The 25,582-nt window shown below is 34.9% G+C and overlaps 1 protein-coding gene across 3 annotated transcripts; it reads left to right on the top strand.

Moving 5' to 3' along the window:
• Window positions 1-24,829, top strand: LOC142978630 (protein lifeguard 1-like). Of its 3 annotated transcripts, XM_076123152.1 has the most exons (9): window positions 2-153; window positions 739-753; window positions 880-919; window positions 10,855-11,054; window positions 19,814-19,915; window positions 20,425-20,531; window positions 21,133-21,292; window positions 21,785-21,914; window positions 22,297-24,829. In XM_076123152.1, the coding sequence occupies exons 3-9, from the start codon at window positions 889-891 to the stop codon at window positions 22,527-22,529; spliced, it is 963 nt and encodes a 320-aa protein (XP_075979267.1). In that variant the 5' UTR covers window positions 2-153; window positions 739-753; window positions 880-888; the 3' UTR covers window positions 22,530-24,829. The 3 variants fall into 3 exon arrangements, with proteins under 3 accessions (XP_075979269.1, XP_075979267.1, XP_075979268.1); XM_076123154.1 differs by lacking the exon at window positions 880-919 and having other exon boundaries at window positions 1-153; window positions 739-827; XM_076123153.1 differs by lacking the exons at window positions 2-153; window positions 739-753; window positions 880-919 and adding an exon at window positions 10,279-10,303.
• The last annotated feature ends 753 nt before the right edge of the window (window positions 24,830-25,582 follow it).

Raw genomic sequence — 25,582 nt, forward strand, 5'->3', positions numbered from 1 at the left:
GAAACCAAGCAAAAGTCGACGAAAAACAGTCGGAAAAGGATTTGTGTCATCGGAAGTTGTGTTTTTACTGTGAGAATACAATATATAATAATAATATTTGGCTAAACGTTGGTTTTAAAAGTTATTCACCTGCTGGTTCCATTACGTTACCCGGTATGTTTTAATACTTATTTTGTTTTTATGGAAAGAAAACAGATCGATCATTTGTTGCGCCATACGTCTAGTACTTTCCAGGTTGATTTTCTTTAACTGGCTCTGACCGAGTCTTTCTATTTACTTCAATCGATAGCTTTTTAACTACGACTGAGTTTTAAAAGTGAGTTAGATATAAATTTTGCGTAGAATATGGAAAGCGAATAGTAACAGTGTGAATTGCATCACGATTTCGTGTTGTCATTGCAGTGAACAATAAAAACAAGATAATTACCGAAGATCTATCTATTTACGTAAAAATGTACCTAGTCAGTAGAAAATAATAGTAGTAAGAATGTATTTAACAGCCAAAAATAGAACAATAAGTTGCACTTAATTCCAATAAAAATATTTTTGGGCAAAAAAAATTATGATCATAAAATATTATTGCGATTTTACTTGCGCCAATACGTATCTCAATAATTGTTTAATAAGCCTGCAATTGAATAATAAAAAGATAAGATAAAATTGACATCCCAAAGCTTATTCTTACAAAACATAGATAATGGTAGGTATCTATAATTTTATAATATTTATTTGTTTCAGGTTTTTCAGTGACCCGTAAGTGCTAAATACTGTCAAAACGGCAACCGAAAATTTAACGTCGAAAGACCAGCCAAATTACAACACTATGTGTATGTATAACTTTTTTCTCAATTTATAAACATATTAAATTTTTTTCTACAGTTTGGGACCATGTGGCAGAACCCAGGAGTATATCCGGGAGGTCAATATATAATTTATTTATAATATTTAATTGAATGATAAAAGTTCAGCTCCGTAAAAGATAATTCATCTTTCTAGTTTTTTACCATTCTCATTTGCAAGAACCATAAAAATAATGTTTTATTCATTTAGAATGAGTTTGAATATCAACTTACTGAATAAAAAAAATACTTTTATCATTTAATTAAGAATATATGTTGCACAAAAACAGCACGGGCACTTGCTATTTTGTACCTCTCTATATTGTCAATGCTGTTGTATTTCCTCTCTCTATTTGTGTTTTCTATAGAATCATTTGCAGAATTGTTCTTCCCAAATAAGTTTATTATCAGTGTTAAAACAGGAAAGAACTTGAAAAGTATAACAGTCCATATTTTCTATATAAATTTAAATGACCAATCAGGTTTCTCTGTTAGATTACAATTGCCAGTAATATCCTAGTTTTGAATTTGGAATAAACAGGAAAAATACCAGAATAATACTACCTACTTAAAACTGCCAATTTAGAAAAAAAATTAAAACCGTAATTATTGTTCCCTACACAGTACACTATAGGCAGCTATATTATTGTCATAAAATAAGGTTTTCTGTGTATTTCCTATAATTATCACAAATTATATTATATATTTATCTCTATTATTAATTTAACCCGTCTCTCATTATGATAGGAGACCTTGCCCAGCTGTGGGACATTAATGGGCTAAATTTATTTATTTCTATAAATATTACAGCAGACAGACCAAGCACACACAACTTATATATACTGTATATGACACATGCATGTATCATTGGGGTAACACAAATGACAAACAATCATTATGCACTTTATAAGCGTTGTAATATAAACATTGTTATTTGTTTATATAGATAGCTAGGGCTGTTTGCGTTTGGGTAAATCCCATGATCCTTGTTAATTGGCCTTAACATGAGATAAAAATTCAAACCAGTTATTTCCGGGTGCATTGTAAAAAGTCTACTGTGGTTTCCTAGCAGACAGTCAGTTTCTTTACTGAACCAGTTAATGCATTGATGATAGTACTACTATCTTATGCCTACAGCTCTGTCTGCTTAGACCATAGTTATATGGCTTATTTCTAGCATAGTTCTAGTTCCCATTCTAAAAATTGTTTGATGGACTTTCAAATTATCTCAAAATTTAATCCAAATTGGTTCAGCGGTTTGGCATGAAGAAGAGATAAATAGATTTACCTTCAAATTTATAATATTAGTACAACATACGCTGATATGCTATTCTACTGAAAAAATAATCTCAGAATTATCCCAATAAACACATTCACTTCATGAAGCCTGAAACTCAGTGTCACCTCTTATCAATATTGATTTCCGGTATTCAGATGATAGTGAAAGATTTAATAAAATCTGTCCAAATGTACATGACGTCAAATGCTCGTATCCTGATGTTTATGACTCATTTCAGGGAGTATAATGCCGCGTCATGAATAAAAGCTGTTATGTAAGGAAAGCCTTAACCATGGAAGTGAAAATTATGATAAATCATTAATTTAAAACATCTCAGTGACTATATTAATATCAATCTTATGCGTTAAAATATATATACAAAACATCGCGGTTTTACCCAAATATACCTGCGTTGCGTCCACACCAATGTTCTAGTCCTACTTAATAGGGAGCGACCCTATTCCCATGTATTGGGCACGTTACCAAACGGACTACTATTAAAATTTATCTCTATGGATTTCTTTATTCGGATCGTACAGGCTCTGTGGCCTATATTTTACTTACGATTTCATTCGTTTTGTCATAAGAAGGTCGCATATCAATTGGTAACCAAATTCAGCGCGTCGCGTCCTTATCTTGAGAGTTGCATTGCTATAACCTGTTATTTTCTCTTGTTTATTACTTAAGACACTAGGTACTTGCTTTTGACAAGTACCAACTTACAGATTTTTTTATCAGCAGCTTTTGTATGTCGTAGAGTTTTATCATGACGGTAACTAGGTAATTTATAAAGAGCATTTGATTTGTTTAGTTTTGTAGGGGGGTCTTAAGTCTTTAATATTTGAATTGCATTAGGTTTTTTCCCACGTTGATAAACCGTTTTGCGAGATTTTTTTTCTTAAGCATACTACAGTTTACTTAAGCCAGTTACGTTGTCATGCTCATATGAGTGGCTAATGCTAGACCGCGTTAATATTCATCATAATAGTTATTTACGTATAAAACAATGCAATCATTATCAATAATACACTGACTGATAAGACATTCAGCCTGACGTAAACCTTCAGTGATTCATACTTCGGTGAAATATCGTGAAATGCCTGGAACTTTCTCGAACGCTTGTTTGAAGGTGAATCTTTAGCAGCTGCCGATAAAGAAGATTTATTTATAAACAGTGTACGTAGAATCGATTGAGCTGATTTATGATTGTGTGTTACGGTCGGGTCAATGACCTATAAAGGGATGGGCAACTACAGTTTAGAAATAATTTTCACTTGCTCTAACGGTGAAGGAAAACATCGTGAGGAAACCTTGCATGCCTAAAATTAGTTTAATACGTTTATTGACGGCGTGCAAAGTCCCCAACCCGCACTTGTCCAGTGTGGTGGAATCAAGGCCTAAGCCCTCTCCCTCGTTGGGGAGGAGACTCTTGCCCTGCGGTGGTTTAAAAAAAAAACTACAGTTTAGCAGGCTAGGATTTCGTGTCAAACGAATATAGTAGTCAGATGTAGATTTGTCTCATATTGATGCTACTTTATTGATTTCGGAAGTTCCAATTAAGGGTACATTTCTTTAGATTTTTTGTTGTATCTTTAGTGCTTGATATATAGGAATAAAGACTTATTTCATACCTGGTAGTACTATAGATAGTATGACTCAAATCTGTTATCACTAAGTTTACACATATTTCTTATTTATTTATACTCTGAAGGTTAGATAGTCAGAAGATCCAACATCCATATTATCTGCCCTTTCTCGAAACTTTACAACCTTGCAGTTTTTAGGCCACCTTGTCCAAAATACTTTTACCACTTTGACAATCCGATGCTGAAAGTCGTTTACCTTCCATCAATAAAATATGACTGCTTATATGCCCAGTAAATCTTGACCCAGAATTCTGGAATTAATTGAAATATTGTCTCCCAAAATCCTGTTTGAACTTCCAATTATAATATACTAGCGACTGCCCGCGTCTTCGTTCGCATGGAGTTTAGTTTTTGGTTCGATTCCTTAGTATATTATCTTCCTCAATAAATGGCTTGTTCAACCCAAAAAGCCAATTTTCAATTGGAACTGTTTCTGAGATTAGCGCGTTCAAACAAAATATTCAGCTTTACAATTTCATATCATAGCATCAGTAGATTTTTAATATTTTAAAGGTTACATTGGAATGTTGTACCCGGTTTCCTTATTTATCTGGTCATTCTGATCATCAACAATAATATGGCTAATAAAATAAATATACATTATACATACATAATGTAGTTTCCTCATATTTAACAATGTTATGTAATTTTTGACAACTTGTCACAATTATTAATTAGATGTCGTTAAATCTAGAACGAACTCTTTTTATATGAGTCAACAACGGGAGTTCCATTTCCGCAGAGATTATTTGTGTGATGTATGAGTAGTTCCTAGGTGTAATTCTTTGTATCCTTTGGTACCTCTTATGCTTGTATCTCTGGAGCACAAGATTACACCATTTTGAGTGCTGCAATTTGGTGTTGAGAACATTTTCCTGTAGTCCAATAGGCTTCCTAGATACCTCCTGTGGAACTGGAAAAGTAATCTGTATATGTTTTCATGTGGGATTTATTATTTCTACTTAGTCCAGTTTATTTTCCCCGGGCCAGGACTACTCTGGATTTCTAGACTCCCTCATTCTGCTATTTCTGGCTATGCATCCAGGAACCCACAAGGAGGAATTATATAATTTTTGCTATATTTTAATTACCAAATAATATACTCTACGAGTTTTTTTACACTATCAATGCCATTTGTGTTGTAACCGTTCACACGAATCTATGTAATTGACGTAATCGTCGTATGCTGCCCGTTGTATAGTAGTTTTTGTCTCATATCTGCATGAATTGTGTAGGTGTGGTACATTGAGGCCTCTGACTTCGTAAGCGCTAATTATCTAATACTTCCTATATTATTCCTTGTATTTCACCAAGAACGTCCATAGTTTATCAGTTTCTGGCCAATGTGGTAGATTAAGGAAACCCTCCCTTATCTTCTAAATACAACCAGTGCGATAAGTTGCAGTTTCTCCCAAAATTTGTGATAAGTAGATTGTGATAGAGTATCTTCTTTCAAAAGTCGGAGAATAATTGACTACTTCCGTGGCGCAGTGGTTTGGGGCACCACGTTGCTACCAAAAGCAATTCTTAGTGCGCGAGTTGTCTTTTAGAATGATGATAAGCTTCTTAGTCCTCATAATATTTTTAGAACGACCTATTCAAAGTGATCAAATATCATTTTATCTGATGTTAAAATATCTGGAACGTTATTAAGATAACGTGATGTTTATCAGAAAATAAATTTATGAAGCTGTTTTGTAGTATTCGAATTATGTTGGACAAGACACTCAGGTTTCAATGTCATGATATCGACCCGTATTTATTACACTAAAGTATTCTAAACCCATACAAAATACAAGAGATTTTGTGTAACAAAAATAAATGGTTTAAATGTTTTAAGAGAAAAATACCGAAATAAACGGGATGCAACGACCGTGTGACCTTGACTTATTTAAAGTTTTATCCAAAGAATTTTCTGGAATAATCTTAATATTATATTGTAAAGCTACCATACATATAACTAAGTTCATTTGAGTGAAAGTGAATGTAACATAGAAAGTGTACAACGCAGCAGAAATGTGACACCTGCGTAAAAGTATAATTTGATCTACCTATATTCTGTTATAAGAATCTAATATACATATATTTATTTGAGAAAAGATTCTCAAATTATGTTTATAGTATCTTTGTATTGGTTTATACTTTAATGCCCATTATCTACTGAATTCAGACCTGTCCTTTAATGTCTCTTCATATGATCATGCGTCGCTATCTATTTTGGCTCTATAAATTCGATGTTTTTGGATAAACTCGACTAATGTCTGGTCGTCATAAAAATATGGGTATTTGACTACCATTCCAAACTTAATCTGGTAAAACGCTCAACAATGTTTACGCATATACCTACCTACCTATTAAAAATTTGAATCATTTGAAGTCAGGCGCCATTGCATACAGAGTAACCTTCAGATTTTATCGCTTGTTCCAATATTGTTGTTCTAAATATGGACATTTTATCGATTCTTCTAATGTTACCGTACACTCGTGGACACCACATTAGGCGAGGTGAATGCATGGATTGCGAAAACTCACTGCGACGAAAGTAAAATTCCCACTAGTGACGTCATAGTTCAGGATTTCAAAAGTATCCATTTATAGGCTGTAATAAAAATAATTTGTTTAATTTTGTTTCTGAAACAACAGATTAAAGACGGTCTTTACGCAGTCTTGACCCATTTCTTCTGCGACCCACATGACCAAGCTGTCAGTGGGCTGTAAAATACCTAATTACTATCAAAGTCAATAACGACCCGACACACCTTTCTACAAATGAAACAGTTATCGATTATCTATACTAATATTATAAAGCTGAAGAGTTTGTTTGTTTGTTTGTTTGTTTGTTTGTTTGAACGCGCTAATCTCAGGAACTACTGGTCCGATTTGAAGAATTCTTTCAGTGTTAGATAGCCCGTTTATCGAGGAAGGTTATAGGCTATATAACATCACGCTACGGTCATTAGGAGCGGAGTAGCAACGAAAAATGTTACAAAAACGGGGAAAATTGTGACCCATTCTCTTAGGTGACGCAAGCGAAGTTGCGCGGGTCAGCTAGTTAATTAATATAATTAAACCACAAAATTGGAAAGTAAGTTTACGCCTATCAGCTCATCAGCCTTCGTTTAAAGGAACGACTCGAGCCGGCGGCATCGTAAAGTAGCCTCTGAGTTAATCACATTAACAATGGACACACACAAACACACAAAAACAACCACAAATTACCCACACACATGCAAAAATACGTCAATATTCGAACCACACAAAGAACACTTTCTTACGCACACATGCATAGTATTTACACCTACATATACAGTTGTTTATACACAGACATGTGTAGTATATTCTGCGTGTGCATGAAACTCACACATGTAAAGCAAATTGCAAGGCTGTGTATTATACACTCATTGTATTTATATTTTTAACTGTACGTTGGATTTTCCTTGAGGAAATACTCTGTTTCTAGTTGGGGAAGGAAATAGTTCTTTTTAATATTTAATACGTTATAGCACTGGGAATTATTTCGCCAGAGTATTGTGATAATGGTATTTAATATTTCGCCTTTTGCGGTATATAATTATGAATTCACTTAAATTATGAATAATGATGTCTTCCTGGCCAATTTAGTCTACGGCGGCGGCCAGTTTAATTGAAACCAGCCAAATTATGAAAACTGAACTTTCAAAGAGTTTTCGGTTTCAAAAGCATTTATCAGTTTCGTTGCGTGTTGCAAAGAACAATGATGAGTGATAACTGTTTTTATCAAGATGATGCATTTTCAGATTGAAAATATGAATGCGAGGTTTCAAACTTTATGTCCTATATTTTAATTTTTCGTCTTATTATGTTAAATACAGTCCGTTTGGTATTGAAATATACTTAAAGTCGCCCAGGCCCACTTATGTGTCAGAACATTAACACAAAGTAACGTTGCCCATATGTATTTAATTGGGAGTTCCCGTAGCGCCATGACGCACACAGCATCTCACTCTTCCCTCCCACTCTTAGTAGTGTATTACTATTTATTTAAACACAAATATTTTCTTCACTAGTCAGCAATGTATAAATAAACTAAAATATTTTGTTTACAAGTTTTTTTTTACGGCAAAATCTCTTATGAGTTTAATTTAATCGAAAGCTATCTAGAGATGACAAAAGTGGTTGTAAAAAAAAGAAAAACCGGTAGGAAATCGTATCCTGCACATAAAGTTATTATGAGTTAATTTGAAAATATAGGTATCTGGACATCACAAAAGAGGCTTCAGAAAGAAATCGTCTACTTGAAAAGAGAGTACTCTCGTTTTCTCTCTTCATTCGATACAGTAACATTATTTGATGCTGAAGTCCTATTCTGAGCTCAGATCAGTTCTGCCAAATTTTGTATCGTTATTTTGAGCAGTTTAGTTGTACACGTAAACAATTTTTTCATACATAGCTAAAGTAATTTACTTGACATTAGTATAGTATATAGACATCTGTTTCTTCATGAAACTATCAGTAAAAGTTAAAAGATAGCCTACGCACTAGCGGTTAACCACGGGAGCGGCCAGTCAGGGAGAATAGATTGATTTCGTATATAGCGTCGAAAAAAAACTTGTTGTTAACTGTTGACACCTTAAAAAACTCAAAGATGATAAAAAAATGATATAAAACAGGTTTTTTAATGTTCATTATCATTCGTTGGTCAATATCATCAATATACCTAATGTGTAAGTCCAATGTACGATATGCTGACGTGTTATCATGATTCATACACACGTCCACTCTATTTGTATTGAAAGTATACGTCATTTCTTTGAAATTACTATTTAAAGAGTAAATGTAGTGTGAAGTATTGTTCTTGGAAGTTATTTATTAATCGAATATTTTAAGTTATTAAGTAGTTGCGTAACAATTTGTAAGAATTTAATTAATTAACTTTGTTTTAATAAGTGGAATAATTTATTAAGCAGGTTTTTTCTATAGCATGTCAATTGATTCCTTTGCTAATGATAATGTCTTAAAAATTCACGGAATACATAAAGGGAGTCCTTTATAAGTCGATTGCAATCATTTGGAGAGTTGATGGAGCTAGAATATTGATTTGATCGGAATTAAATTTTTAATTAAAATATTTTTCAATAGCAGTCCGAAGTTTAAAATGCCCGGTAAATGGCGATAGAATCCTCCGCTATTACGTTGTAAACAGCGAAATGTGGTCGTATTTCATACATTTCTACCTACAGCTTTAAGTATAACTAGGGTAATTTTACAAATACAAAGCGTGCTATTATTTCCATTCCAGACTCTCAATATAATAGAAATCTGACAATATGCAAGTTGTAGTGTTCGTCACGGGTCACAAACGGCGCACATAGCCAAGTACTTAGTAAATTTTGGCTCTAATTCAAATTAACAGATCAATACACAATCTAAACACGTAATAGTGCGTTGAAATTTTTTCTTGATATTTTTGGCTATTATAAGCGACACTACCAATGTATTTTATAAACATTTGAAACGCCACAGCATATTAACAGAAATTCTAACTGTGAAATACTAACAAAACTAAAAACTTCCGCGATTGTAAATCAAAAAGTAATTCATGTTAAAAATCACATTAGAAATGTATAGAGAATGTCCAGATATTATAATGGATATTATGGCGCGTTGAGCCTTGATCGTTGAAAATAGTATTTTTATATTATTTCATTTGTTTTCAGTTTGAATCAAGTAATATTTGGCCTTGCCCTGAAAACTGAATTACTGAAATAGCGTGCCTAAAATGTTTATTTTGTAGTTAAATTATGATCGAAAATATTTAACACGGAACTTAAGCATTTTAATTCGTACAAAATATATTGCTATATATAAGTTACTTATAATATACCTTCCTGTAATTAAGACTGTAAAACAAAGATCTATTTATAAGAGGATGTTTATACCCAGCATTCCTCGAAAGATGTTTCGGGTAACTCCCTCTTAACGGAACAAACGAACCTTCACACGTCTCATTATCGCCTCAGAGAATCTTATTTCACATACACACGCACAATATGCACCTTATCACATACGACATAAATAGGGTTGCCAGATCAAGGCTAATCATTTCCTGAACATTTCTACCAAGAACGGAATCAGAGTTTTAGTCTCCAGTCAGAGACTACACTAAGTAGGAATGACGAAAAAAAACGACGATATAGTATCGTAACTTTGTAAACAACTAGTATTTTTTCATTCCGGGATAGAAAAGTAAAATTACTGGACACGGACAACACGCAAAATTCCGTGACAATTTTGGAAATGCCAGCCATCTGGCAACCCTAGACATAAATCACTACAAACACTTGTATAATTTCGACCAATTGTCACACGATCCTAATGAGTCAACGTTGCGATATCGCTGAAATTTACTATCGGAGATTAAATACATCCTGTATAGTAATATATACCTTATTTCAGTACTATTATAGGCTGTATTTCAATGTACTTAGGTAGAAATTAGTACCACACAGTTTCAAATAAGATTCATTCAGTATTTGTCAGTGTCAGTGCAATGTCTACAGGTGTGTTGTCTGTGCCTTTTGTGAAAAAAAACCGCTATTCTCTATTCCTATAGTGTTGTGCCAGTGTTCCCAGTTATACAGCCTATTGTTTTTTTTTTCTATCGTGTAAAGTCCTTCTGAATGTTGAAGTCATGCCTGCTATATATTATTTTCTTTGAAACGAGTTGTTTTAATTATGGTTATTTGATGTTAATTATGTTTGTGAGACGAGTCTCCAGGTAAATGTAGATTTTATTTATATTGTAAAGGAAATAAGGAGCATTATAAACTTGAGTTCACGGGATGGGATACGAGTTCAAGGGCATGATACATTGTTCAGGGCTGTAGTACGAAAATAAAGTTTATATCAAAATAGCAGTAAATAAGAATTAAGTTTTCTGGCAGTATGGAATAGGTATAGGTAATAGGATACATAACTAACCAATACTCTATCATTTTAGCACATCGAATTTCATTGCAATATTTTTCATCGGTAGAGAATAAAGCGGGCATGACTGCTACGAACTTAACACCAATCATTATATTCATTTTTTTATTTTGAATATCCACAGATCAAAACCAAGGCGGGTACCCGCAAGGTGGGTACCCTCAAGGCGGTTATCCTCAGGGTGGCTACCCGCAGGGAGGGTATCCTCCCCCGGGCGGCTACCCGCAAGGAGGTTATCCACCAGGCGGCTACCCACAGCAGGGCTACCCGGCACAGCCACAGCCTGGCTTCCAACCGGCGTATGGAGGAGCTGGATACGGTGATGTAAGTTCAAATTAAAATTATTTTTTATTATTACTACTTATTATTTAGTGTACCTACTACGGTTAATAGTCATCCTTTTATCAAAGCTGTTCCAGCCATTTGAAGGCTTTTGACGCGGCTTAAGAATGGCTTGACAAACAATGGCTTAACCACAATTATCAAAACGGTCGATTTTGAACATGCCCTGCGAACAAATACGCTTTACTCAATTACCTACCATGAGGCGGCCAGCTTGAAATTTACTTCTGAAACTTATTTTCCACAATCTATACTTACCTATAAACTGAATAGCTTGACTGGTTTTAAACATTGATTATCCAGAAACTCTTAATAAATATGAAAAAGTTTTAAATCAGCCTTAGCAAGTGTAACTATGGGAAAACCGCATGGTGTTATTTATTTCACATATTATATTGTCTGTGTTATTTATTAATATAATACGGAAAACGAGGGTAATACATTTTGCTTATTACTGTTTTGAAAATGAGAAAAATAATAACATGTTAGTATGGTGAATATTATTATTCTGTTTTTATGATAAGAAACCGCCAATTATAGATATTTTTCTTCCAAATACTACCTATTATTCAAATTACCCTATGGTATGAAATAATGATCTTCATGTATTTGAAAGAATAACTAAAATCGTTTAACAACTTTTGGAGATAACCCATAAAAATAGACGACCTTGACCTTTGACCTTCCGAGTTGACCTTGTAAAGAAAGCTATGACAGGTTTGCTGTCCATTTAATTAATTAGACCAAACAAGTATTGTGTACTTATACAGAAGAAATGTGAAAGGAAAAAGAATATAATTTAAGTCAACCTTTATTACCACTGATGTGTAACGCAACTTAGTAGTAGTGCATTCTTAATAGATAAAGGTCGTAAGATACAATTAGTGCTTACACTTAAATACTTGTTCTCGTATATAAGTACTAGTAACCGGCGGTCCTATATGACAAGTTGTATGGATGTGAATGAAGCAAAGGAATTTGTAAAGATCGTACCAAGTGGCGTTCTTAGGTCTCTGCCTACCCTAGAAAAAAGGCGTGATATTACGTATGTACATTTATGCTATTCTTCAACTGAAGACACAAATGTATAGTTTTGTAAACACGCGTATTTTCGCATACATTTAGTAGAAAAGAGTTCAAGGTGAAGTCTGAGTAATCGACTGAAATGTAAGCTGTCTGCGATGTAAGATAATACTTGATAAATAAAACTATAAAAATTCTATAGATATACGTAACGTATATGATAACACTGATAAATTGTTACTATACAATAAAAAGATGCGTTGGAGTTTCGTTACTGGTCTGGATCGTAAAAAGGCACTAAGTAGATCCCTCGCTGGAAAGAACGCTTTTATTGGCTTTAAAACTGTAACATGTTGTCAATTGCCTTCTTTTTATTTAGTTACACCAAAATGGCTTAATTTCTAGCTATATTATTTTGTTTACAACCTTAATTTATTATTGGGACTCAAGGCCTAACCCGCTCTCTAACCCCTCCTTCAGCCATGGGTTTAACAAAATTTAATTATGACCAAGTACCGATTTTCCATTTTCTTTCTTTGAGTGCTTCAACGTTAAATGATATCACGTGTAAAGAAGTATCCTAGGTTTCAATTTATGTCTTAAACTACCTATATATTTAACCCATTTCTATCCCACTGCTGGGCAAGGGTCTCCTCCCGTAATGAGGGAGGGGTTAGGCCTTGAGTTTAGTTAAACTACCTGTATACCAAATTGAATTTATAGCAGTAGCTTAAAAGAATAACAAACACACAAACCCTAGCAAACTTTCGCGACCTTCACAATGTAGTAATTATTACCTACTCATTCGTACAGGTAATATAATAGCCAATATCGATCTAGGAGGCCATGATCGTACAGTCACATGTCAGGGACAAAATGGTGCTCAATGAAGATAATTTCACTGGTTCAGTTTTCACATGGAACACGTGGCACTTAGATTTGTGAGTATTGATTTAGTTATCGTATGATTTGCTGAAACTAGTGTCAAAGATGTTCAAGCCGCTTGAAGGCCTTTGATAGCTAAGCGACTGTTATAGTTGACAACGACTATGTATGGCTTACCCCAGTTTCTGAGGTATACTTAGCAGTAGTTTATCTATTCTATAGCGTTTTTTTATATGAGGTTAGTCTTTCTTCCAAACTTGTAGAGTCTGCTTCCAGCCTCACCGGAGGTAACTGCCTATCTGACCTCTACAACACAGTTACCTGGGTCATATTTTACCCATTTTTGCAACATTTTTTACCTCTACTCTCCTCCTATTGGTTGTAAATAGCTTATAGCTTTTCCTCAATAAATAGGTTATCCAACAGTAAAAGTATTTTTCAATTCGCACCTGTAGTTCCTGAGAGAAGCGCGTTCAACCAAACAAACTCTACAATTTTATAATATTAGTATAGATAATATTGTTAATCTATACTACTAATATGACTAATGTGTACTAGCAATGAGCGTTTCACTAATGAGAAATGCCGTATATCGATTTTATAGTGACAGTTTAAGTAATAAGTTAGTGTAGAATTGATGATATGCGGGGGCTTCTATAACTGTTTGTATTGGTCAAGTACAAGATCAATACTCGTTAAATGTCAATATTAATTCTTAGAAAGGCCGAACACGTGTAAAATAATTACTCTCTCTATATAAAGGATATTTACAAAGACTCATTCATAAAGGTCACGGTCAAAGGTCAAAATGCAGTTGAGGTCAAGTTCAAAGTACAAACTGCAGTTTCATTGATTTTGTATTTTTTTTTCTTAACCTCTGAGTGGTATACTTGGCAAGTCTGTTGAATTTCGTATTTGAAAGAACAGCTTTCGAACATATTTATATACATAATGAATAGGCTCTTATATTGTGTACTATTGTATGTATGTAAACCAAAACTAGGAAACCGGAAAATGAGTATTCTTAGTACTGTTTCGTTTCCACATAATATGTTATTTGTTTTAGTCTATTCGCCAATAGATATCTGTATCTAATCTAATCAGTGCTCTCCCACCCACTTCGCCTCCACCGCTAAACTACTTTACATTTTGTTATGTCAACTATATTATGCTAAATACATTGACAGTTCTCAGAATCTTAATTTCTATTTTCTCACGTTTTTTTATATGTATAGGTACTTTTACTTGTTTCTACGACTTCGTCCGCGTAAATAGATTTACTACAATAACTTAGCCATTTGAGGTGTAAATTATCGTTGATGTGTACCTAGTTCATTATGTAATTAATTTTAATATCCATCATCTTACAGTCTACAGATAATTTAAAATGATGTAACTGGATGACCTTGAATTAGACTATCACGACTTATCTATTATCTCCATAATAAACACATTATTTAACGTGCGATCCTAATAGTTATATCATGTATCAATCAGATTTCCTTATACGAGCAGCTTTTAGGTTCTTTGCTACGATTGCCTGTTTAGCTAAGATTTTGGCAGGAAAAGAAGATAGAGTATGCGACTGTCGCGCAAGAGGTTTCGGGTTCAAATCCTGGGTCGGGCCAAAAAGTCTTTTGCCATTGGCCGTGATAGTGTCAGTTCCACCAAGCTATGAGAGTACAGGAATAGAGAGTGTACCTGAGTATTGTACACAGTTGGCCGCCGTAGCCGAAATCGGCCAGGAAGATTTTTGTAGCTCAGATCTATTATCCCACTTTCTATTTGAAACACATATATCTAAAAATATGCCTTTCTGAATACATCTTCAAGAAAACAGGCGTGGCATAGCCTCATTCACATCATAATACTATCTTTCGTCCATGGCCATATGTTCTTACATTCCTAGGCCCGAAATAGATCTCAACTCATACTTCATGTATTAAAGCAACATTAACATCACTTTAACACGTTATTACATAATTCTGTTACGTTTCTTAATGTACACGTTTTAAATTGTATAATGATTGCGTGAGCTAGTCTAGACGTCGTAAAGAATATGTTTGTAAAGATACTAGTTAACCTTGAAGTCTATCTGAGAGGTCCAGGTTGCTCAGGTCACATTTAAAACTATAGGTCAGTTTCAATACTTTTCCGGTGTCTTCTGTAGCGTATAACACCCTGCAGCATTGGTAGATGTAATTTTTTACAAGATTTCCATACAATAATAAACCCTGTAAGGCGGTAGATAGATTGAGCTTCATCCATATTTATAATCGGTTTATGGCTTACGTCTATATTAGTACCTCAGAAGGCTCAGAACCTCAGAATCTTCAAATTGTCTTAGACAGTCATGAAAGTCGTACTGACTTCACAAACTAACCACTACTTATGCATCTACACTTATTGCATTTAGGATGGAGGAAATACTTTTCACTATTTACAAACACTAACCTTAACAATTTCTTGGATACAAAGTCAGACACTGCTTAGCAGCAGTTTGGAAAAAATATTTTTTTCATTGTATAGACTCCTCTAAATCCATCTCTTAGTCACATTTTAGTTGACCATTTCATTTCTTACCAGTATTGCATCCGAAATCCTTTTGAATTTGAGCCAACGGCTTTCCAACTATCAAGCCACAATACTATCACGAACCGACCAATAGTGAGTCACTTAAGTATTTCGATATAACAGCTTATCAGACCACTGATAATAGCAGATAAAGTTAGTTAACTTAGTACACGGTGCCGTTACATACACAATATACTCATGGCTCAGGTAATGTTATTTGATGATTTTTTAAGTGTAACTAAATCTTTACGTGTTTTTAAGTTTTTGCCGCACTTGGCCAGCGTGGTGGACTCAAGGCCTAACCCCTCCCCCTCGTTCGGGAGGAGACCCTTGCCCTGCAGTGGGACAGATACGGGTTATTAAAAAAAAAAAAAATAGTTTTTGTCGTTATTGTGGCGATATGTTGTGGCTTTTTTTGAGGTCAGTGACTTGTTATTTGTTATTAAGTACTGTTTTATAGACCCTTAGTGAGGTCTAAATATAATTCCGAACTGGAATAGTGTTAAAAAAAACGCTTGCAGATATGTTTCGCGCGTATTTAACTCATATTTTATTGACATTTTCAGTCATAAAAATGATTGGAACTGAAATGACGGATCGTCTATGTTATTTTTTTTTCTTGAATGAAAACAAAAGTGTTTGTTCAAGTTTGTTGTGTATTTTAACTAAAGTTATCATTACTAGATTAGAGGTTATGTTTGATCCGCCTAATGCTCTTCTGAAATGTTAAACTCCCTAGTGTTTATTGTTTTCAATATATATCCATAGCCAGTTGCGCTCACCGGTCGGTAAACGATCTGTGGGTTAAGCAACCCCTGCGGCCCTGGCGCGGTCACTCCATAGATGGGTGACCGCATAGTGGTATTTGAGCTGGGAGTCTCCGTGCTTCGGAGGGCACGTAAAAAGTCGGTCCCGGTTGTTGTCACTAAGATAACAGTCGTTAAGCCACGTCAAGGGCCTCTCGGGCGGCTTGAACAACTTTGACACTAGGTTGACCACTAACCATACGACAAACAAACAAACAATTATGCTAACCAGTTTCTTCATAAATACCTAAATTACTACAGTTACTTTAGATATTTATGATAGTACAGTAAGTGTCAATGGCTTTAGTGAAAAGTGTTTCTTCATAAAACTATCAGTAAATTCGTGAAGAAACAAATTTGACTGTCATTTCCTTTATACTTTGTTACTGTTACTTTTAATGAAGAGCTGGCCGTTTGAGGTGATCTGTCTCTAATGTACTATAAATATAAACGATGATACTATCAATTCACTATTAACAGCATTATAATGTTTCCTCCTTAACGACTACTAAGTATGAAATGTTTCTAGAACGTAATGTGTTTAATCGTGCATTGTTTTGTGATAAAACATATTATTTTGGCGCGTTATCTAAGTAAGGCAGTGATTACTAGAGTAGATAGTGTCACGTGTAATTCGGCGTGGCATTTCGTAGCTGATTTTTGAAGCAAGCTTATGTCATAAAATAGTTGTAAAACTTTTGTATTTTACTGCAATTAAAGCTTTAGAAACTTTCATATTATTGGTTGGATAAAAATGAAATATCTTTTAAATCTGTTTTAAGTGAGAAAAAATGTTAGTAGAAAATCTCAGAAAATACTTTTTACCCCGACTCAGGATTCGATTTGAAACATTGACTCTGATCCAACTTAACAACAATTAGTTCTATACACAATTAATATTATCATATTCAAGAGATTAATTGGACTGTGCATTTCCCACTAGTTCATATTCCAAATATTTTAATCTGTAACACAAATACCGTATTTCGTTAAGACTTCTTTTAAACTTCGCTCGCATTTACCAATTTTTACACTTATGAAATGCACAGCTAATTTTGATTTCTCTCGGATCATATGCCTTAAAAAATACCCAAAAAACCTTCTATTCTAGTTAATACCACAGAATTGTAAACAAAACAAAAACAATTTCCACGAAGTCGATGCGACATTACGTAACCAAGAGGGGAGTCTCAGTCGGGGAGTAGACATCGAGGCGCCAGGCTTAGATCACTGGCTCCAAACGTCTTTCATAAAGGTTATACTACGAATATAATAAATGCGAAAGTTTGTGAGTATGTATGAATGTTTGTTACTCTTTCACGCAAATACTACTACGATTACGATGAAATTTGGTAATATCCCAGAGTTCCCGAAGGATTAGGGATTTGCACGGGAAGGGTTTCACGGATTAAGTACTGGGCGGCTTCTAGTAGTACCATAATGTAAAGATACTTTTAATATTTATTTCCTCTTACCTCCTTGTAATCTCACTGGTTCTCAGCCTTTGGAGTATATTTTATAATTATTTTTTTGTGAAAACAGCTAGTTTATACACCTTTACAGCTTTTACAAGTAAACCTTCCTCTTGAATCACACTAGGAGGCGTCCATATGTTACTTGAGCTGTTTTTATTTTATTTTCTGAGTCACTTCTTTCCTAGTATTATGAGTATTGTGACGTAGATACTAGTAACACCTTTTTCCTTGAATGAACGTCTTTTACTTTTACGTCATATATACGTAGAAAAGACTTGCATATTTTATTTTTTTTGTGTCATAAGTGGTTTACCTTATTACGAAGTTGTTTAACCTGTCTTAATGGGAATGAGGCAAGGGAAGTTAGAGTCGTACCAAGTGGAGTCCTTTGGTCTCTGCCTACGGGGAAATGACGTGATATTATTTATGTATGTACCTATGTATGGAGATGTGAATGTATGTATTAGCTCCATTGCTTATATTTCTGTTTTAGGCTATTAATTAGAATATTGCGGGGCAAGGGTCTCCTCCAAACGAAGGGGAGGGGTTAGGCCTTGAGTCCACCATGCTGGCCAAGTGCGGGTTGGGTACTTTGCTAGCCCTCAATAAATGTATTAAACAGATTTTTAGGCATGCAAGGCTTCATCACGGTTTCCTTTACGTTAATATACACATAACTTTGAAAAGTCATTGGTGTGTCTCGGGGTCGAACCTGCAACCACTTGCGTGGAAGGTGCCAACTTAAACCACTCGGCTATCACAGCTATATCACTTCATATCTAAGTCTCTTGTTGCCTTGTTCACATCTTGCCCCGGTTTGATGCTAATTTCAGACAGTCAAGGTTAATTTGTGCATACCATAGCAGCTAGAAATACAACAAATCTAACCAAATGACATTATAACGACTGCCGATCGATCGCTCTTGGCCTCTACGGATACATTACTGCGGTTTATACTTCCTAGTTCATATACTGTGGCGGTCAAATACGACTCTCAACTATAACTCATTCATGTATTAGTATGACTATTTGTCACAGTTGTTTAAGATTTTCAAAGGCCTCATGGTTTGAGACTGTTATCTTATTTGACAACATCCAAGATTTTTACGTGCCTTCCGAAGCACGGAAGCGGTCTGCTCAAATACCATTAAACCACCACCCGTCTATACAATGTTTGTGTTAAGGTTGCTTAACCGACTGATGGTTTACCGACCGGTGAACAACTAGATATAAGATTTATTACTACTAAAAAGTAATATTTGTAAAATTCCCCATAATTTAGAACTTAAGCATCATTTGGCTGACTGATTGTCTACAAATAATTAACATATTTAAAATGCTTGAGGGTTTAAAAATCCTGTTTGGTTTTCAACTATCTCTTTTAAAATGATAATCTTACGATAATTGATTCAGTTATTTCGGAGAACAAACAACAAATTAAATTAGTGGGTGTAGTAAAAAAGTTGTCAATCTGGTCTGCCCAATCGCATTCCAAAGTTCACCTCGCCTCTACGTTACTTACGAAAATTATCTAATCCGATTAGAACATTATTAGAACATAATTTGAATTACTAATTAGATTGTGTTAAAATCAATATTTACGTTGAATTTGGTTAAAACGTACTCATTTTGGTTTCGTACGCGATTATTTGCCACGTAGAAGCACGAACAGAGAAAAGACTTTCGAAAATGTAGAAAATCGGATATGAAAAGCTCATGATTCGCACTCGTATGTTATACACTGATTCTCAGATTACTGAGGCACTAATCACGTATTTACAAATACGTAGTCACTCGCCCCGAATAACATCTACAAATTATCAACTAAATTAATTAGGAATAACAATCTGATGATAAAAACAGCATGAAAGTCTGTTGCAAGGGTTTAAAGTTTATCGCGGCGAGAAGACTTATTTTAATAATATGAGTGATATGGTAAAATGTAAATGATATTAATATTGTATGTTGTTGTTTCCAGCCGGCAGGATACGCGCCGCCGTCGGGAGGCGTCGGCGAAGATGGCGAGGTCAAAGGCTTCGACTTTACCGAACAGTCCATACGGAGGGCTTTCATTCGTAAGGTAAATATCATGTTCCTTTTCTTTGAACCCTTTAATGTCCCGCTGCAAATATCTCCTCTCGAGTGAGGAAGGGGTTAGGCTTCGAATCCAAAAGTAATTTAGTTAAGTAATTTGACTTAACGTTCATAAACGTAATACGTACAGTAAGGCGATTTCCTATCACTATAAGATTTCGTATGAAAAAGCGATCAGCGCTCCTAGTAGATTTTGCAAGAACTATTTTCTTCAAGTATCTTCAAATGTCAACGCTCGCTGGTCAATTACACCTATCGTAGAAAATTGCGCTTCAGATCCTATCATTTATCCAGCCATAGGTACAATAATCTGTCCCAAAAGGAAAATGACCAACTGTTGTACGCATAACGTACGTTTCAGACGTTTTCATTATTTTTCCGTTACTTTTAACATAATAATATTTAGGAGATAGATTATCCTATAATTATTTGCAAGCATGTAACTGGTTCTTACATTTATGTATGTATTAATTTCTATTTATTGTCATTTTGCAGGTGTACGCCATCCTGATGTGTCAGTTGCTAGTCACGATGGGCTTCATCGCGCTGTTCCTGTTCCACGCACCGACAAGAAACTGGGCTCATTCGAATCGTTGGCTTTTGTGAGTATTACTATAAAACTATTACTTGAAATCCGCATTATAAATGGCGAAATGTGAGTGTATTTCATACAACTTTGACTACACCTTCCGGTATAACAGGCGTGATATTATGAATGTAACCCGGAGTTGTGTAATCTGCCCCCCGGTATATGGCAATAGGCCCCTTTTTTTAAACCCATGTCTGTCTTATACTCCTACTTCTGGGCTAGGTTCTACATCCGAAAGAGGGAGAGTTTGGACCTTGAGTTCAACACGTTGGCCAATTGCCGGTTGAAGACTGCATGCCCTCAAGAAATGTGTTAAAGAACTTGTAGGCATGCAGCCTCGTTCCTTATGAAAATGAATACTAACTACTAACACTGTATAATGGCAAAACGTAGGTGTACTTCATACGAAGATCTGAACTTTTGCGGATGCGCATGTTTATAAGCAACAAAGAAATTATGACCAGGACTGTTGCGGAAATTCAAAATCCGCATTCATTCAATATTACGTATCCGCATTCGAAAAAAATCTTAAAATCAGCATCCGCAACAACCCTGCTCCATACCTTAGGTTGTAAGTATATATGTATTTAATAATAGTGTGTGTATGTTCGCAGCTGGGTGGCGTTCGCGATAGTGTTCGTGTGTCTGATCGTGATGGCGTGCTGCCACGACGTGCGGCGCCAGGCGCCCATGAACTTCATCTTCCTCGGGATATTCACTGTCGCAGAGAGCTTCCTGCTCGGCGTCACGTCTAGTGTCTATGCTGTTGATGCGGTAACTATACACACAACACTTACTAACTCTGCCCAGCGAATCCGGTCGTTAGCGTCCGCATGCGGGGTGCGGGAGATTTTGTAAACGCATGCCTTAGAGCCCGCATGCGGGGAAACGTTTTCATTGGTCGTTAGGTTCCGTATGCTAGGCACGAGAGAGTTGGAAGATGACTGATGACGTCTTATGACAGAGGTGCTAGGAAAAGGATATCGTGTCACCGAGTGCTTTGTATCGACCGAGCTATCGATGGACTGATTTTATTGGTCGTTAGCCCGCATGCTAGGAGTCCCCCACGTTCGAGCTACCGGCTGACTTATCGACTCATGAAAATGCGCCCTTAGGTTGTTAATTTCGACAAAAAAAAACGAAATGACTTTCCGAACAATGTAATGGTTTTGGTTCCTGAACGTTCGTTTCATACAAATCTTTCCTCTTTATAATATTAATTTAGATGTTATTGTTAAAGTAATTCAACACTATTTTTGTTTCCAGGTACTGATGGCAGTGGGTATAACGGCAGCTGTTTGTCTCGCGTTAACACTATTTGCGTTTCAAACGAAGTGGGACTTCACGGTGATGGGCGGCGCGCTGCTCTGCGCTACCGTTGTACTGCTTATATTCGGTTAGTATACCACAATAACAACACTCTCGCGATTGTTACACACAATATTATAATACGATGGGTCTTAAACGCGATTGAATATTAAAGGTTACTTGTTTACCCGACTGGCAAAGTCTGTCACCATGTTGTATCACATGAACCGTGATAGCTAGACAGTCGACATTTTCACAGATAATGTATTTCTGTTGCTGCTATAACAAAAAATACTAGTAAAAAACCGGATTGAAATATAGTATGTAGTATTAAAGGGTCATATTTTTTTATTAGTACGGATACCCTTCGTACTTGAGTGCAACTTGCACTTAGCCGGATATTTTTAGATAATTCACAAAATGACACTTGAATCAGGCAGTCAATAACATTCCCTATATTTTATTTACAGGTATCATCGCAATATTTCTACCGGCGAACCGAATCGTGACTCTAGTGTACGCGTCGATCGGTGCGCTGATCTTCTCCCTGTACCTCGTGTACGACACTCAGCTGATGATGGGCGGCAAGCATAAGTACAGCATTTCACCCGAAGAGTACATATTCGCCGCTCTCAACTTGTACCTGGACATTATCAACATCTTCCTGTACATTCTCACTATTATTGGCGCAGCTAGAGATTAGGACAACGACGGGGTTGCGGTCTAAACGAACTGTTATATGCTGTGTCAATCATTCTGCAGTGTTTTGACGTTTACTACTTTTCCAGTCAGTTTTGCAACTGCTAACCTGATGTGGATGTAGCGCTAGTTTATCTCTTCAATAGCGTTTAAATTCATATAAAAATGACAATTTGAATAGAAAAAGTGAAGCCTTAATTCCCCTGTAGCTAATTCAAGTCTATTTTACAAGTGCTGCGTTACAATACAACACTTTATTCATAGTATAAAGAAATTAGTTTATGTACTACTATTTACTACGGAAACTAAGTTCAGTACAATCAAAAGACTTACTAACTGACTTGGTTATACGAACTAAACTAACGCCAAAACACTGCAGTCTTAAGCTTATCTTTTTATCTAAAAAACATTAAATTATTCCATTCATTTATTTTCATCACCTATTCGCCTCAACTTCATTATATTTTGCTGATTATATTAATTTTGTGATAATAAAATTTAATTTTTTGCATTTACTGTGGAAAGTGAAAAGACCGTTGCCCTACCAAAAAAATAATTTTAGGCATGGTTCATCTGACATAGACGTATAAAATATTTGCGATTATAGAGCGATGTGTTAAATATATAAAAGGTCTTAAGTCGACACAAAAGTCATACTATCTTCGTCGTTTTTGTATTGAAAGGAAGAAATGGCATGATAGTTTTCAGTGTATCTATTACTGTTAGTTTTAATATATGTTGGCTTTAACTGAAAGATTTTAACAGACCTTTTCATACTCATAAGATATCCGATATTTAACGTTTAGATTACTACTGGGCATGTGTCGTTTGTTCAATATCAAAGAACGGAATCAATACTATTGATAAAATGATCTTTGTTTATCACGTATCTTAGTTGACAACTAAGCGAAGCCACTATGCTGTACATTGCTTTCTCCCATAGATTATAGTGATTAACACATTACATCAAAACAGCAATGTACTGAATAGTGACCATCAATTTGACGTACATTAGTTGTCAACTGAGATACGTGATACAGGTTCTTTTTTCAACTACGCATACCTATTTTGTAGATAATTTCTTAAATGTACACGCTTTCACTGTGCTTATTAGTAATTGAAATATTTTTTACGTCTATGTATTGGAATGGTTTTTGATGGCAGATGGGCCGTGTCGTTGTAACCTATTTCGTAGATTTAGGTCTCCTATACACTTGATACCTTACTCAATATAAAGTACTACTCAGCTTTACACTTGTAACTTGTTGAGCGACTGTTGCGATACATTTAACCCTTTGACCGCCAATGTCGGCTATATTTTACTCACGACGCTATATTTTTGTCGACATTTGCCGACGAAAGCGTCGTGAGCACTTTCTGATTTGTCGATTATAGCCGTCCGTGGCGGTCAAAGGGTTAATGAGTAATATCTGTATATTTGGCTAATTACACTGAGATAAATGATTATATTACTATATTAGAACTTGATTACAAGACTTTTGTTCTAACATAGTTGTTTAACAGTCCAAATAATCCTTACTAATAAACGTTGTGTAAGCTCTGATTAGTTATGCAGTATTTTGTCTCTTTCAATAAGCTTTAAAACTGTGTATGAATGAAAATGACAAAACACTGCATAATTCATCAGGAGAGCGATTCTTTCCGGTCTATACTTATGAAAATCCAGAATTTGACATTTAAAATGTACTGAATATTAGTACCTACGACACCCGATAGAGACGCTGATCAGATTTTTATACAAAACTTCTGGATAGCTAGCAGGTTGTCGATAGTCAATAGTGTCAGAGAATCGAGCTAAAAAGCTGACACGGTTAATAGTAAGACGGTGAAACATAATCGTTTAATATTTTAGTACAGAGTCACTTGTATCGCAACAGTTGCGCAACTACGGGCCACAGCTTTCCATGTGTCTGTATAGAATTGTCGTGATTTTAACTTAATAATGGCGAATATTAATCACTTATGTAAATTAAAATATCTATATGAGCACAAATGTGACTCAATATATTATAGAGTTATACTTCTGCCTATACCATTGATTTTAACAGTATTGTGATGTCGTTGAAAACCTCAAATATTTAGGTGTAGTACGGTTTTGGTGTAAAATGCCGATAAATAGTACAAAGTATGTCTGTCTTTATTTTATCGGCTGTATGATGCTGTTACCTTTGCCGTACCACTCCTACCGACGTTAAGAAAATGATTAATTTATCATTAGTTAGGTATGCTAAGGTTTTTTTGTTATTTTTCCTTAATTAATTAAATGTAAAATATTAATAGTCATTTTTCTTTTATTTTCCTTCCTCACTATTATGATATAATAATACAACAATAGAATAAATAACAAACACAACATTCATATAGTTCAACTGTTTATTATTAGTGCCCAATTACGTCACTAGATGTCACTACTCACTACATTATCTTGAGTTTTTAGAATAAAAATGACATATTTTGTTAATAACTATAGTCTACAGAACTCATTATAATTCATAATTATTATCACAAAGTACCTGTATTTTATTTTGGAACAGTTAGCAGCTTACTTCCGACAGTATCGAGTCGAAAATCAAATTCGATTGGTTCGAACAAACGTCAAATATTAGTTTTAAATTTCAAACTACCCACCGCGTGATCAAACACCGGTTTAAAATGAAAATAATCTACATAAAACAATCCTATTAATTTCACTTTAAACCAGCGTTCAATTACTCGCTAGTTTGAAATATAAAACTTTACATTTGTTCGAACCAATCGAATTTGATCTTTTACTCGATACTGTCGGGAGTAAGCCCGCAGTACCTAATTTTAGTGTTTTATGACATATTCAAGTATATGTATCTTACACAATAATATTATATAGCGTATGTACCTATTTAAATAATAATTATTATAGTGATAGTGTATATTTTTATATAAATGCTTAGTTGCACGGCTACCGAAGTTGAAAGCGATTTCTTCGCAATTTAATAACTATCCTTATTAATGGCGATACATTCCGTGATTTGTTTAGAAAAATATAATGTGTATTATTAC

Source organism: Anticarsia gemmatalis, chromosome 14 (genome assembly GCF_050436995.1).
Source record: "Anticarsia gemmatalis isolate Benzon Research Colony breed Stoneville strain chromosome 14, ilAntGemm2 primary, whole genome shotgun sequence".
Classification (NCBI taxonomy): Eukaryota; Metazoa; Arthropoda; class Insecta; order Lepidoptera; family Erebidae; genus Anticarsia; species Anticarsia gemmatalis.